General features: G+C 35.9%; 1 protein-coding gene across 1 annotated transcript; it reads left to right on the forward strand.

Moving 5' to 3' along the window:
* The first annotated feature begins 1,426 nt into the window (after positions 1–1,426).
* LOC131440684 (uncharacterized) lies at positions 1,427–14,609 on the forward strand. Its single transcript, XM_058612179.1, has 3 exons — positions 1,427–1,544; positions 1,791–1,967; positions 13,763–14,609. The coding sequence occupies exons 2-3, from the start codon at positions 1,874–1,876 to the stop codon at positions 14,494–14,496; spliced, it is 828 nt and encodes a 275-aa protein (XP_058468162.1). The 5' UTR covers positions 1,427–1,544; positions 1,791–1,873; the 3' UTR covers positions 14,497–14,609.
* Positions 14,610–15,400: the final 791 nt, after the last annotated feature.

The raw sequence follows: 15,400 nt of genomic DNA on the forward strand, positions 1-15,400 counted from the left end.
ATATATATATATATATATATATATATATATATATATATATATATATATATATATATATATATATATATATATATATATATATATATATATATATATATATATATATATATATATATATATATATATATATATATATATATATATATATATATATATATGTATGTATGTATATATGTTACATATGTTACAAAGGTAGGTCCATAGACGAAATGGACGAAATATCGAAACATGCACAGTTGCAGGTTGTTTACTATTAGCCAACAGCTCACTCCTACCACTATAATAAATCGCGAGAAAGTTGAATTACAGTGTGCACTCTATATTTTTAAATTTATCGATTTTTTAATGTTTTCTTTTGATTGTGCAGGAATGGTAGTTAAGCGAAAATTGTAGCTGGTATCACTAGCAATCGAATGATGTGTAAAAATATATAGGTCATCGCTTTGATTTTCGCGATATTTACAATCATTATAAAAAGTCTCACCTTTTCTTAGGTCATATATCTAGTTTTCATTATAACTTTGGGTAGACAACCCTACTTTTCGTTTTTTCCAGTGCATTTTATTTCTGGAAGTAGTACCTTTCCAATGGTGAACAAATTTCGAAAATTGGTTGACTAACAACAAACTTATGATTTGGTAAAGTTGAAGTTCTCAATATTTTATTCGCGCTCCGGGGCCGCATAAATGCAGATAGGGCACATTTTAAGCTTGAAAAAAAAACTTGGAACGGGAAAAATCAGATTTTCATTAGTTTTTCCTAAACGATCGTCAATAATAATATACTTAAAATAATCTACACACTTCACAAAATTCGACGGTGTAAAATTTATCGAAATTGGTCAAGTAACCACTGAGTTATGATAGCTCAAAGTTACCGTTCCAACTTTTTTGAGGCTTGGTGCTTCGCGTAACTTATTTAGGCTTGGTATTAGGAGTGTTAAGGTCTATCCGACCGTTCCTAGCTCTCCGGCTTCGGCTATGGTAGCTGAGTGCTTATGTAGCTCCGGAAAGCTCGGATCGGTTGAATCGGCCTAGTGCGGTCAACTAAAAGGATAGTTTTTTTGTTATTGGTATTTTCAACTTGAATTTAGCTTCCGTGCTTGTGCAATGAAAATGTGTGGTAATAAAAATGCAACAGAAATTCAGCTGAAATAATAAATATATATATATATATATATATATATATATATATATATATATATATATATATATATATATATATATATATATATATATATATATATATATATATATATATATATATATATATATATGTATGTATATATGTTACATATGTTACAAAGGTAGGTCCATAGACGAAATATCGAAACATGCACAGTTGCAGGTTGTTTACTATTAGCCAACAGCTCACTCCTACCACTATAATAAATCGCGAGAAAGTTGAATTACAGTTTGCACTCTACATCAGGTAAGATCCATTAACAAGCATTGTTGCAGTTTCCAAACGGTCTCCGTTGCGATCGGTTATATTGCAGAAGTGTTCAAGAAATGACGCTGATTTTCGCTCAGTAACTTACTCAGGTAAAAAATATCGACGAAACTGGAAGGAGAAGTAAGCCGTGAAAATTAGTATTCATTGCTTTGGAAAAGGTTACTGATCCGACTAAACGAACTATTTGCGAGAAAATAAATTGTGCAACGTGATATATAAAAGTTTTTTAAGCAAAATAATTTTTGATGTAATTTAATGGCAACGAATAATTTGAATGCTAATAAAGTATTATTAGTATTATTAGTTTTGGAAATAAAATATTTTTTATGCAACAGGTGAACAAAATACTGCTCTGTCGCGTGAAGTAAGTAGCTTTGGAACCGGGTTTATGTGAAGGAATAGTAGTGAGGTACCAATAATGCAAAGCAAACTGTTTATGTTTGTTACGCTTATCTTGGGAAATGTTCATGGCTTCAATGGAGTACCAGCAAACAATTATAATAGTAAAAAAAGTAAGTTAATTTCCCTCACACGCACGAATACAACACGCACTATATATATATATATATATATATATATATATATATATATATATATATATATATATATATATATATATATATATATATATATATATATATATATATATATATATATATATATATATATATATATATATATATATATATATATATATATATATATATATATATATATATATATATATATATATATATATATATATATATATATATATATATATATGTATATATATATATATATATATATATATATATATATATATATATATATATATATATATATATATATATATATATATATATTTGTGTATATCTAGACGTAATATTTTTCTGTTTTTGTTGCAGATTAATCCTAAGGTAATACCACAGACATCTAAGCTAGTACAGCTAGTTTCGCTATGTCAATATCAATATTGCGTACGATTTTCGGTATGAATTACAATTGTGTGCAAGCTCGAACACAAGAACCCATGCGATGGCTGGGATGCTCGAAGCGCCTCTGTAAGCGAATTGCTACTAAGTGAGCCCTTTGCAAAACAATCGATCAATTTCTTAATCACATTGAAATCACTACATGGATGTCCATTCTCTGGACATTTAAAACAGTATACTAATCTAATAGGATATTATTTTTTTTCCGTGTAGGTGTTTAGTTCTTAAAACGACACCAAATTTCTCATTACTGATGTATTTTTGATATTATATCACAATTTCGATACTATATCACAACAATTTTTAATCCGTTCTCAGAGTCGTAATATGGTAACCTCTTTTAATACACCTAGTGGTGTGATGATGCCTTTTTCATATCACTCAATATTACAGTGGTATTCTTGAAATCGTAGAGTAGGCAATGTCAGAAACAAAACCGCGAGATTGACAATAAAAATTCTATGTCAATACTTCTCAAGTTCCTGCAGTTAATATTTCGAATTTTCTGAATACGTTTTATAAACCCAGGAAAATGGAACATGTTTAAAGTAAAAAAACTGTCAGTAGATTTTTAAATTTGATTTCTGATGGTTTCTAGCTAGAATTTGATAGTTGATGCAGAAAAATAGTTGATGTAGGGATCTTGACCGGACTGATGAAGTACCGAATCATTGGATTCTAATTAAAATGCCGGGGCTTGATTGTGGTGTGTGAATGATTTGGCAATATCAATCAAAAACATGACTATAGGGAATATGAAAGCTAATTTAAATCGGAATGAAGGTGGTATCAAATACAACTTTGATTGAAATGTTATTTGTTTAAAAAATGTATTCTTCAAATAAACAAAAATGTATGATTATAACATACAAATGCGTTAGTTGAAAAAAATAAATTTAAATTCATTTGTTTCAACTAAAAGCTAATAAATTTAAAGCGTTACAATTGTCAACATTCACTAGAGTTGTTTTTTTTTAAATTGTATTTACTACGGAATTGTTTGTCAAGAGACTTATAGGAACGAAGAAGCAAAATATTTGTTATTTTAATCAGAACTAATCCACTGAGAAGATTAAATTATCATGTTTTGTAGTTTCAAGCAGCTATATTTGCTAAATCAAACTTTTTTTTTGTTACCATTCCGATAACAAAAACCGGTTCTAATCCACCGGTCCAATTCCATTTTTTTAAATTCTTAAAAACCGGTCAAACCATCGCTGAGAAAAGTAAGTGAGATCCATTTGGAAAAATATGACCACTATTTTCAATGTCTCCAAAAGTAGTCTTGAGCGCCATAATTTTTTTTTTTTTTTTTGCCCACCACACTCCCCCACACCAAAAAACTTCAATTTGAAGCCCCCTGGTAGTGGACGCAACTAGTCTCAGCGGAAAAACAAGAAACAAATAGACACTGGCAATAATAATACTAGAAATACAAATTTAATTTTGATACAAAGTCCGCTGAGATTCTATTTATTCATGGTTTGATGTGCAATTTATTAAAGTGGAATCCCAGTGGAAAAGATTTCCTTTTAAGGGATCCACAATTTAATTACTACGCTATGTTGGAAAGAAAGTACAAATATTTTAGGTAATTAGTTATTAATATGAAATACTGTTGACGATAAATACATTACATTATAAAACAAAAAACTAAATTAGCTAAATATCTCGTTCAGTCTGTGCTTAAAATGGTACTTTAGTCTAGCCGCAAATGTGGCACGATTGCTTATTCCTCGCATGTCAGGCGGAAGTGCATTATATTTAGTTGGACCAACAAAAAGGATCCGTCTTTGACCAAGGCTTGTAGCTGCTCGAACACGAAACAAATTGTTACTACGGCGTGTTGTTCTAGAATGGGATATAGTTGTGAACTGTAGGTTATGGTGTACTGTGGATTTATACAAATTATCATGGATGAATAGCAACGTTTGGACATCATATAAGTATGTTATTGGTAAAACATTATGGTTTCTGTCAGAGTATAACAATAGACTCGAGAATAGTAAGGGTTTATTGAAAATGATTTTTAGGCATCTGTTTTGTAGAGTTTGAAGTTTCTTCAGATAAGAACTAGCGGCTCGCCCCCACACCGATACCAAGTAGTTGAGCTGTGAATGGATGTAAGCAAAATAAAAATTTAACAGCACACGCTGGGGAACAAAGGACTTGACTCTCCATAAAACACCGCAGTACGACGCCACGTGCTAGGCAACAAACTTTATGTGGTGAGCCCAGGTTAATGTGGGGTCGAAATATATGCCCAGATACTTGAAATAGTCAACTTTTTCAATAATATTGTGTCCAAGCTGGGGATGATTATGCGTTGGTATAATTTTCCTTGTGGAACGGAAAATCATATACTTAGTCTTTGTGGCATTTAATGATAATAAGTTCGCATTGAAATATTGATCAAGAGTTCTTAAATCACTTTCCATTGAGTTAATAATAGCATTGATGTCACTGTCAGGATATAACAGAGCTGTGTCGTCGGCGAATAGTCGTGGAGTTCCTTTAAGATGTAAATTACCTATATCATTAATATATAAAAGAAACAATAGTGGACCAATATTACTTCCTTGTGGAACACCAATGTTTATTGGAGCAAGGTTGCTACTGTCACTTTCGATGGATACAAATTGTTTTCTATTAGTCAAGTAACTACGGATAATTGAATTAGCAATGCCCCTGATCCCATAGCAATCGAGTTTGTCCAAAAGTATACTATGATCTAATGTGTCAAAAGCTTTTTTAAGGTCTAAAAATAATGCACCAACTATATTTTTACTATCGATCTCGCTTATAATCTCGTCAACTAATTCAATTATAGCGGTTTGGGTGCTAGAACCTTGTCTGAAGCCATATTGGAATCTAAAGAGGATATTATGCTTACTTAGGAATTCGATAAGTCTAGTGACTAGAAGTTTTTCAAATATTTTGTTGAATACGGACAATGTAGATATAGGACGGTAATTATTACAATCACAACGGTCACCCGATTTGAACACAGGAATGACTTTAGCCACCTTGAGGCAATCAGGGTTGTAACCGGTCTGAATAATTACGTTAAAGCACTGAGAGAGTATTTTTGCGAATGCAAATGAATTATGTTTTAGTACACTGACAGAGACGTTATCAGGGCCGTTACTCTTCTTATTATCCAAACCTTGTATTAGCAGTATCACTTCATTTACAGATGAAGGACGTAGAAAAATAGAATCACAAACACGACGAACGTTACTTATTGGACAAAAAGATGAGTTTACAGGAATAGCTTTAGCTAATTCGTTACCGATATTTGAAAAGAATTTGTTGAAAATATCACAAACTTCCTTGTTGTCATTAATGTTGTTGCCCCTATCGATCAAGCGTATCTTATCCTTTTCTTTTGTTATTCCGAACGTAGATTTAAGATTTGTCCAAAATTTCGAATGAGGTACGTTAATGAGAAGGTTTTCGTAATAATTTTTTTTATTCGCCTTTTTCATGGAGTCGACCTTTTTAGAGATGTGTGATAGCATTTGTTTGAGATGCTGATCGTGGGGGCTTGCCTTAATACGTTTGAGGTAATTGCTTTTTATTTTCACTAGTGTCCATAAATCAAAGCTCATCCATGGGCAATGATTACCTTTCACTGTGACTGTTTTAGTTATTATTCTTGTATGTTGTTCGAGTAGAGAGTTATATACGAAAACTATTGATTGAAGAACTGTTTCAGCGTCCTCAATGACATCAATACTATTAATAAAATTGGAAAAATCAAGATTTACCTGACGATAGTTAATTATTTTTTTCGTTAACGTCATAGGTTCTTTATCAGCCAGTATTTTGAAAGTTGTTAAGATTTGAGAGTGGTCGCTTAGTTCATTAAATATTGTGTCGTTGCGAATACGATTAAGGTCGTCAAGTTTACAAATAATATGGTCAAGTATATTGTCGCTAATTGGTCTTGTAGTAAAACAATTTGTACACGAAAAGTCATATGATTCTAGCAGAGCCTTATATCTTGTCACAATGTTGTTATGAATGAGATTTATAGGAACATTTATATCACCTACAATAAAACACGTATGCTTCGGTTGAATTGAACACATCAAGCTTTCTAGGTAAATGGAAAATTCGTTAAAATCAAAGCTAGGGGGACGATACACACCATGAATATTATAAAAGTGTCCTTTGATACAAAGCTCGATGTTTATATGGTGAAATCCATCGGACGTGTAGTTCTTAATCAGTCTATGTTCAATATCTTGTTTGACATATATTGCTAGGCCTCCACTAGAATGTTCTCTACAAGCATAAAAGGCTTTATAATGCGGTATTCTATAGAGAGCACAATTTTCATTTTTCAACCATGTTTCTCCGATTACTATAACATCTATAGGAGTTTTAAAATGGTCAATATCAATTAATATATCATCAAATTTTGAAATATCGTTAATACCTCTTACATTCCATTGCAAAATCTTAAGTGTTTTTTTGTCGTTTAATGTATAGTTGTTATTGAACTTATAAATATTTTCGTGAAAAAAATTTTTGGTTGTCGTATTATCCATTTAAAAGAGAAACAAATAACAACACATGTAACATCAATATAATAACTAAATTAAGTTCTTTTACGCTTGAGTGGTACTTGATCTGGGGAAGGAGACGTCAATTGTGTGGATCGGTAAAAATGTATAACACGATCCAGATCTATTTTGTTACGATTTTTTTCCAATTTAAAATGGTCATCCTTTTTTACTAATATAACTCCTCCACGACCTGGCCATACATACTTAATATTTAATAATTTTTGAGATTCTCGCATGTTTTCAACAGTTCCAAAGAAGCAGTTGACAGCTCCTCACGAACTGCCACTTTCATTTCAGTTCCATTAGTCTTGAAGGATTTGTCAACAGCAGTAGCAATCAGAGGGCCATGTTCCTGCTTCTTGTCTAGAACTGTCTCTCTAATGGCTTCGTCTTTGAAGACCACTCGTATTGGAATTGGAGCGCCGCTATTTTTATTACCCGCATACAATCGGGATGACGAAACAACGGAATCACGGGACAAACTAACACCAAGACATTTGAATGTTTTTTGCACAAGCTCCCCCACATTTTCATTGGGGAGTGAGGGCAAGCCGAATATCATCGCGTTATTAGCTACTGTTTTTTTGTTTTCCTTAGCATAATAATTTTCAATTTTATTAACAGTAGCAGTCAGCGAAGATAGTGAAAGCTTCAATGTATCGATTTCTAGTTGTAGACGATCATTCTCAGACTTCAAGTCCTTGAAATCCGAAACTATTGAATCGAACTTCTCAGACAAGAAATTCTGCGAAGACTCCACAGCACTAGTAATAACCCTAACTTCATCCCGAACTTGTTGCATCTGCTCAGACACCGCGGCAGAGACAGTAGCATTAAGTTTATTGCTCATTGATGAGATAAACGATTTTTCATTTTTATGCATATCAGTGATACGTTTGTAAATGTCAGTACACTTGACTGAACAAAAATAGGGGTTTTGTTTGGCTCGTCGAGCCGCTACACCCACTATACCCCGACATTTAAGATGAACAGACGTAAAACAGTACAAACATGTCGAAAGATCATTCTTGTCGGTCTCAGGCTGATGACAAATTCCACAGGACATTTCATCAGCCATACCATCCTGATCCATTACAATGATCCGCAATCTAGACGCAAGCACACAATAAACACAGATGACGATATATTTGATTACAGCAATAAAAAAAACTGAATGAAATGCACACCAAATATGGTAAAAAAAAACCCCAGGAGGGGAAAAAAACCAACTAATTAAACTAATATTTATTGTTAGAGAAAATCGCCGAACTGCAAACCAATGACCAAAGCACGGCAACCGGCACTGGGCAAATTGTCGACAAGAATAATGGAGCACACCTACCTTGATCAATCGCACAGCCAGAGGTGCGCCCAACCACCCACAACACCGCAAAAGAATCGCGCTGAACCTGTCGATCAAAAAACGTGAACCGGCAAGACAGTTACCAGTATATCGGCCCACTAAATCTACCTCTACCAAGCCTCACTCGTATAAAAGTACGCACTAACACGCTTACTGCCTGTTAGCAGCACGCGCCCAGCGAGAACCTTCTGCACAAAGATGCTACGAGCGTCGTTGCCGAAGAAGCAGAACCACTGCACCGGCATAATCCCAACCACTGCCACCCAGTAGAACTCAAGCTATCACTATTACTGTTGGTAGACAGCGTTAGCGAAGTGAGTCCCAGGCACGCAGTGTGTGTTGAGCGTTGGTACACCAGAAAAAAATAACACAATGTACTAGCACCGGCAGCGTACGGATCGATATACCGAATCACTAATCCCGCACACCACTACACGATCGACACTAGGCGCATCAATTGCGGCGCCACCGGACAGCAGGGAAACAAACACAACGGCTGATTAGAGTAATCCGAATAGGGGCACTACCACTCCTCCGATCATAAAATGGTCAATCGAAAATGATTCCCAGAACAAAATCCACAGGACCAAATTCGCCCAGCACACCGATAATCAGCCACCAAATTCACAATCCTACAACTAGCTCTGAACAAAAATACACTTAATAACAAGTTAAATATAAGTTGATGTTTGAAAACTTTAAATAAACACTTTTAATTTGGTTCCAAATGTAGCTACAGAAAGCAGCAACTATTGAAGTCAACAGTGTTGCCAGTGACTTGGCACTTTTTACCCCATAATTCCGGAACCGGTAGTCGGATCCAAACAATATTCAGTAATCCCGTATGGGACTGTGAGGCCTTTCATTTGAATCTACGTTTGTGGAAATCGGTCAAACCATCGCTGAGAAAAGTTTGTTTAGTTGCCTACTGATAATGACTATCGATTTGTGTAGTTTAGAGACCAGTTTAGAAAATTTTTTACGTTTTTTGTTTCACCGGTTTAAGTGACGGTGTACAATATTGAACACACTTTACCGTATAACTTTACCCTATAACCTGAAAAACCGACTTTCGAACGGAACCTTGGAGACCTATAGTGTTTTATACCATTCGATTCAGCTCGACGAGATCGGAAAATGTCTGAGTGTGCATGTGTATGTATGTGCGTGCACTTTTCAACGAGTTCTCTTACCGCGCAAATTTTTCTGAGATGGCTGAACCAATTTTAGTAATCTTAGCCTTGTTTGGAAGTTACTGCTGGGCCATTGATCAAGATCGAAGATCAAATAGTTGTTACAATTGGTTCCGGAAATATGATGGTATAAGTGATACAACCTACAAAACGCATTTTTTTTAAAGACCAAATTTTTCGAAATATAGAAAAAGTACGGGTATGTAATGTTGGAACATAACTGGAATACGAATAAAACTGACACTCTTTTTTATACTTCCGAATATCAATTAGTTGATCGATTGTGTGAATTGTACAAGCTTTCCTTTTTTTCACTTCTACAATTTGAAAAGATACACCTAAACAATGTTTAATGTACAGATTAGTTACATTACACATCCTGACACACAATTAAATATTACGAAATAACCAGTATAGTTCTTTGTGATAAAGTAATGGTGGCTCTGAAAAGAACCTTTCATGAATGGCTTCTGAGTCGGTACTATGCATTTTATATAGCAAATCCGCAGAAAGTTCTACTACAAATTACAACTGGTTGAAAAATGTGCCGTATGCAGTATAGTTCTTTGGATATACAACTATTGTTAGAAATAGCAACATACAGAATTTTGATGTCGAATATTTCATATCGGATTTGAACATTTCAATGAAATACATCAAAATGCCGTACGGGATTAATTTCTGGCATTCAAAAAGACCAAATTATGTAATTCTCTGTGATATTAAACACTGTTGCGAATTTTGCACTATGAAAATTGCACAAAGCTAATCAAATTATCCTATATTTGCACTGCACTGATGGTTCAATTTCCGATATGCAAAGAAGCAACAACATAGTAAAGCCATAGGAAAGGCTGATTTTGCATAATGTTCCCCATTGTCCATTTTTCGTTGTTGTTGCGTTTGGCAACGATTGACACGGTTTCCGAGTTTTTAATAATACTTTATTGTGGAACAGGTATATTAAATTTCTCCTGCATGGCAAATTATAGTTGTAACTACCACTATAAGATTCATTTCTTCAGGCTACTTACGTTTAGTGGGTTTCAGTATTCAATTTACCCTATGTTTAAATGTAATGCTTACACACAACTATCTAAATTAGAGCAACTATTATAAGGTTTAAGAAGGACATTGAAAGTATTTAGTTGTCGATAATACCTGATGAGCTCACTTGAAGCGAGGATTTGTGCGATTTACTGAACCCAACCTTCAATTTCACCTGACAGAATTTTTGCCGATGTTAGTTATAAAAAATATGAATTTAAATGTAATATGTGATTACCTCTCTACAAAAATTTATAAATTTCAATGTAACATGCGCGAATCTTAATTTGAACAAATTTAAACAACTTTCGATAGTAATAACGAGATTTCCAACATGATCTAACACACCGAACGTTCGCTGAAGAAATGGTTTTACATTTCATTCCTGGTTTGACAGCTTGGTTTCCGTTGTTCAGTCGATCAATCTCGAGACAAGGTTGCTGTACGTCGAGGTGCGTTGCGCTCGAGGGGTTTTGCGCAACCTGAATGTTACAGGAAGATGATCTGAGTCAAAGTCAGCATGTGTAATCGGTTCACTACAAATGTGTATTTGATCTGTTAGAACCAGATCAATTGTAGACGGGTTTTTCACGGAAGAGAAACAAGTCGGATTACTGGGATGAAGAACTGAAAAGTAACCAGCAGAGAGTTGATTATGAAGTATTTTTCCATTACGGTTATTTTGCCTACAATTCCACTGGAATTTAAGTCCCCTATTACGAAAAATTTCGGTCGATATCTTGTGAGTTTTAAAGAAATTTAATTGGTTACCGGTGCATTGGAATGGTAAATATGCTCCAGCGATGAAATAAATTCCATGTATGGTTTCAACTTTTGGTAAACGACTGGACAATGTGTAATTCAGACCCCAATGTGACTCTCATCCTCTTGTCCAATAATTCCTATCCCTACCTCCCCGCGGTGCCGGCTGGGGTACGAACAACCATAGGAAAGATCAGGTAACCAACCCCGGTGGGACCGTGGTCGTATGCTGACAGAGAAGAGGGTCCTCTTTAGAGGATGTTGGAGCGTCTGTACCCCATATTAGGGGCGGTTCTGGTATCCAGCGGATGAGTATGAAATGCTGCATCCGTCCAGCTAAATCCAAGGTAGCAACCCCACCAACGGGGGTTGGCGTAGGCCTAATAAGCCGCCCATAAAACATTTATTACGAATAATACAGGAGAGAATACAATCCGGAACAATCGGCACAGACCCACGCGACGAAATAAGGACTACGATTGGAAACTTGGAACATGGAACTGCAAGTCGCTAGGTTCCGCAGGATGCGACAGGATAATATACAGCGAACTAAATCCTCGAAACTTCGACGTCGTAGCACTGCAGGAGCTTTGTTGGACGGGACAGAAGGTGTGGAAAAGCGGATATCGAGCGGCTACCTTCTACCAAAGCTGTGGCACAACGAACGAGCTGGGAACAGGCTTTATAGTGCTGGGCAAGATGCGTCAGCGAGTGATTGGGTGGCAGCCGATCAACGCTAGGATGTGTAAGTTGAGAATTAAAGGCAGTTTTTACAATTACAGCATCATTAACGTGCACTGCCCACACGAAGGGAGACCCGATGACGAGAAAGAAGCGTTCTACGTGCAGCTGGAACAAGCCCAGGACGGCTGCCAACGCAAAGACGTAAAAATTGTCATCGGTGACATGAATGTCCGGGTAGGAAGGGAGGCAATGTACCGACCGGTAATCGGGCCGAACAGCTTGCATGCCAAATCGAATAACAACGGCCAACGATGTGTCAACTTTGCAGCCTCCCGAGGAATGGTAGTCAGAAGCACCTTCTTTCCCCGCAAGGATATCCACAAAGCTACCTGGAGATCACCTGACCAACAGACCGAAAACTAAATCGACCACGTTTTGATCGACGGAAAATTTTTCTCGGACATCAACAATGCTCGCACTTACCGCAGTGCGAACATAGATTCGGACCACTTCTTGGTTGCTGTATGCATGCGCTCAAAACTTTCGACTGTGGCTACCACTACTCTTGAAGATGGCTGGAGAGACATCCGTTCTGCCATAGGTAGCACTGCATCAGCAACGCCAGGTACGGCGGCTACGAACGTAAGGAACGACTGGTTCGAAGACGAATGTGAACAGTTAGTGGCCGAGAAGAATGCAGCTTGGGCGAGCAAGCTGCAACACCGGACGAGAGCAAACGAGGAGCGATGCAGACAGGCGCGAAACAGACTAAACTCGGTATCCCGTAGAAAAAAGCGCCAACAGGAAGACCGAGATCGTGAACAACTGTTCCGTGCTAATGACACAAGGAAGTTCTACGAGAAGGTGAACCGTTCGCGCAGAGGCCATGTGCCACATGCCGATATATGCAAGGACACCAACGGGAATCTTCTCAGGAACGACTGTGAGGTGATCGAGAGGTGGGAGCAGTATTTCAACGAGCAACTCAAATGCGATGTGGCGGAATACGAAAGTGGAGACGCGGTAACGAACTTGGGAACGCGTGCGGAGGACGATAGACTGCCGGTCGCAGACCTCCAAGGAGTGGAGGAGGTGGTAAGCCGGTTGAAAAATAATAAGGCCGCTGGCGTTGACCAACTACCAAGCGAGCTACTGAAACACGGTGGTAATGCACTAGTGAAAGCACTGCACTGGGTCGTTACCAAGATCTGGGAGGACGAGTTTTTACCGGAGGAATGGATGGAAGGAATCGTGTGTCCCATCTACAAAACGGGCGACAAGCTGGATTGCTGCAACGCAGAACCAATTACTAAACTCTTATGAATTATAATCAGAATCATAATGCATTGGAATAATTACATGGGTAATCCTGTGGTGTTCTTTGCTGTATCTAGATCTGTATAACCATGTAGCACGATCCATGGTCGTTCTACGCCAGCCACTCAAGGCAAGGATACTTTGTAAATCCTCTCCACTTGATCGATTCACTCAAAAAAATTTCTAGTACGTAAAAAACTAGTTGAAGTATTTCCCTATTCAACGTATATTCTTTTGTCGAAACGAGTCCTTCAAAGAAACGTTCACAACACCACTCTCTTATACGTTAAGCAAGAGCATAACTGATTAAATTTTCACTGTAAATTGTGTATGTTCCAATGCAAAACCTTGATACTCAAAAAATTAAATTCCATTTTTTCTATCTCTTTTCAGGGGACAGCGTATCCGATTCGCCTATGCAATTAAATGAGCATGTTGCTGATTTAGTGACACAATCTAGTGTAGATGGTTCGACGTTGTACACGAGATCTCTTCATCCTTTAAATCAACATGTATATATAACCTCTTCAATACTTGGAAAGCAAGAACCCGTCGAAACAGAATCTGCCGCTGCCTCGGAAGGCTTTTACCCAACATTTTTACGTAATTCACGGCATTATTTTCAACATTCTGATAATGAACGATTTAAACCAACTTCAACTGAACGAGTTAAATTTAACGAACAATCCATTCTGGGCTCTGGTGATTTCGGAGTTCTTAAAGGAGGAACTTTTTATCAAGAGAGTGATCCTCCACTCCGATCGTTCAGCGATTTCTACAAACTTAGCCTGAAAAGTCATAATGGCCATCAGCGTCCATTTGCATTGCAGAAAATACGTTATCCGACAGACACATCTGATCCTTTTTCAAACTTTCGTGATTTTGCAGATATAAACGAATCCACCGACAGGACACAATTTTCGGAAGTACACGAAATATATTCTAGGTTCAACAGTATGTCTATGGATAGAAATATATACAGTACAAAACCTATAAACAACATTAAGGACCAACTTGATCTCATTGATAAGGAGCTTGAAACAGCGAAAAATTTGTCAAAATTGTCCAAAGTGAAATCGAAACTTACCAAAATGAATAACACAAATAAAAACATGATAAGCAAATGACATTAATTTCTTCATTGAAAAAGGGATAACCGCGCCGTATCAGAATTAGAAAAAAATGTATGATACCTACACCGCTGGTGCAATTTTATGAAATATAAAAGAAGAGGCTACACACAAAATTGTTTTTACCCTCCTAACATACATATATATATATATATATATATATATATATATATATATATATATATATATATATATATATATATATATATATATATATATATATATATATATATATATATATATATATATATATATATATATATATATATATATATATATATATATATATATATATATATATATATATATATATATATATATATATATATATATATATATATATATATATATATATATATATATATATATATATATATATATATATATATATATATATATATATATATATATATATATATATATATATATAGGATTGCGCAAAGAACCTGATACATTTTGTACTCCGAATTTACAATGGAACCAAACAAGGGAGAAAGACATCGATCGAACACAGCATCGGTAAGTAGAAGAATGAGTTTTATGTAGTGTCGGTCACTAATTTTTGATTGCGTTTCTCATATAGAATGGCTACACAACCACTGTGAACCGACTTTTGAACCGAGGCACGAATGGCATATACCATTCGACTCAGCTCGACGAACTACGCAAATATCTGTGTGTGTACGGACGTGTGTGACAAATATTGTCACTCACGTATGTCGGAGTTGGCTGAACCGGTTTTCACAAACTTAGATTTAAATGACAGGTTTCATGGTACCCCACTAAGCTCCTAAACTTCATTTGGATCCGATCCGGTTCCGGAATTACAGGATGATATGCACCAAAAACGCGAAAATGATGTCACTCACTTCTCTCTGAGATGGCTGAACCGATTTTCACA

Source organism: Malaya genurostris, chromosome 1 (assembly GCF_030247185.1).
Source record: "Malaya genurostris strain Urasoe2022 chromosome 1, Malgen_1.1, whole genome shotgun sequence".
In the NCBI taxonomy this organism is placed as follows: Eukaryota; Metazoa; Arthropoda; class Insecta; order Diptera; family Culicidae; genus Malaya; species Malaya genurostris.